This window comes from Tupaia chinensis, unplaced genomic scaffold (assembly GCF_000334495.1).
Source record: "Tupaia chinensis unplaced genomic scaffold, TupChi_1.0 Scaffold142100_1, whole genome shotgun sequence".
Classification (NCBI taxonomy): Eukaryota; Metazoa; Chordata; class Mammalia; order Scandentia; family Tupaiidae; genus Tupaia; species Tupaia belangeri.
In genome coordinates this window covers 911,259-912,571 of record NW_006201951.1, presented here as the reverse complement: position 1 = coordinate 912,571, position 1,313 = coordinate 911,259, and the positions used below count along the sequence as shown (strand labels likewise).

Here is a 1,313-nt window from a genome sequence, read left to right as displayed (position 1 = left end):
GCGGCCCGGCCACCCCGCGCGGCGCTGCTTGCTGCGCCTGCGCGCAGTGCGGCTCGCCGGGGTAGCGCCCCTGGCGGCCGGGAGGGCGTCGGCTGTGGGCGGTGCCGCGGGCTGGGCTCGCCCGTGGAGAGCAGGATCGAGACCAGGCTCTGACTCTCGCCGCTGTCAGGAGCCCAGTGTTTTGGGCCATAGGTATCAGACCAGCTGTTAGCAGCTTAAAGGAGATAAATGCAAAAGACTGAATACGATCGACAGTGGGTATCTGAGCCAGGAATGTGGGACAAGGACCAGGGGCCAGATGTCAACTTGGACTTTGTACACAGGACATAGTGCCAGAGGCCTGCCCGGAAGTGGAGATGGAGTCCAGGCTCATGGGAGGCAAGCGCCCACGTGGACTTCCTGGCTGGGCCCCCCTCGCACTGGACAGTGGACTCTGGCCCGGAACTGGGTGCTGCCCTTGGCCACTCAGTCCTGTCGTGCCCCTGCTACCATGCTGTCACCTGGGACCACGCTCCTCCTGACTGTGCTCCTGGCAGCCAGCTCCCAGGGCCAGAGGGCTCGGAGGCCCCCGATGCCCCCGTCCCCCATCAGCACCATCCAGCCCAAGGCCAATTTTGATGCTCGCCAGGTAGAAACTGGGGGGCCAGGGAAGGGGCCTGTCCTGCTTCGCGGCACGGGCTGCCCCTCCCTTCAGCGTCCTGGAGCCTTCATGGCTGCCCCAGTTTGCAGGGACGTGGTTCCTCGTGGCCGTGGGCTCTGCCTGCCGCTTTCTACAGGAGCAAGCCCACCGTGCAGAGGCCACCGCACTGCACGTGACTCCCCAGGGTGAGACCATGGCCGTCAGCAACTTCCGCAAGCTGTGAGTCCTGGGCAGGGCCTCAGCCCAGCCCCCCCCTCACCCAGGTCCCCTGACCCCGCCCTGCATCCCACTGGCCCGACCCAGATCGGGGTCGCCTTCCTGCTGTGCCTCCCTCTGTCCCTCTAGGGACGGGATCTGCTGGCAGGTGCGCCAGCTCTACGCAGACACCGGGGTCCCTGGTCGCTTCCTGCTCCAAGGTGAGGTGAGGGCTCAGGGTGTGCAGCTGGGGCTGGCCAAGGGTGCTGACGCTGCCTGGCTCTCTGCCCAGCCCGGGGTGCCCGTGGGGCAGTGCACGTGGTTGTCGCTGAGACCGACTACCGGGACTTCGCCATCGTGTTCCTGGAGCGGGCTCGGCAGCTGTCAGTGAAGCTGTATGGTGCGTGGTGGCCAGCCCTGCATCAACGCGGAGCCCCCACCCACTGGCCTGACCACCCTGCTGAGTGGCGGGGGGGGG

General features: G+C 67.0%; 1 protein-coding gene across 2 annotated transcripts in view; it reads left to right on the top strand.

Moving 5' to 3' along the window:
* Positions 1–1,313, top strand: part of LOC102473925 (TNF receptor-associated factor 2) — a 30,003-nt gene that overhangs the window by 27,905 nt on the left and 785 nt on the right. For both annotated transcript variants that reach the window (XM_014582048.2, XM_006163327.2), the window contains exons 9-12: positions 324–628; positions 723–859; positions 986–1,056; positions 1,128–1,235. In XM_014582048.2, the coding sequence (XP_014437534.1) occupies positions 324–628; positions 723–859; positions 986–1,056; positions 1,128–1,235 (621 nt within the window). The remainder of the gene's footprint in view (positions 1–323; positions 629–722; positions 860–985; positions 1,057–1,127; positions 1,236–1,313) is intronic.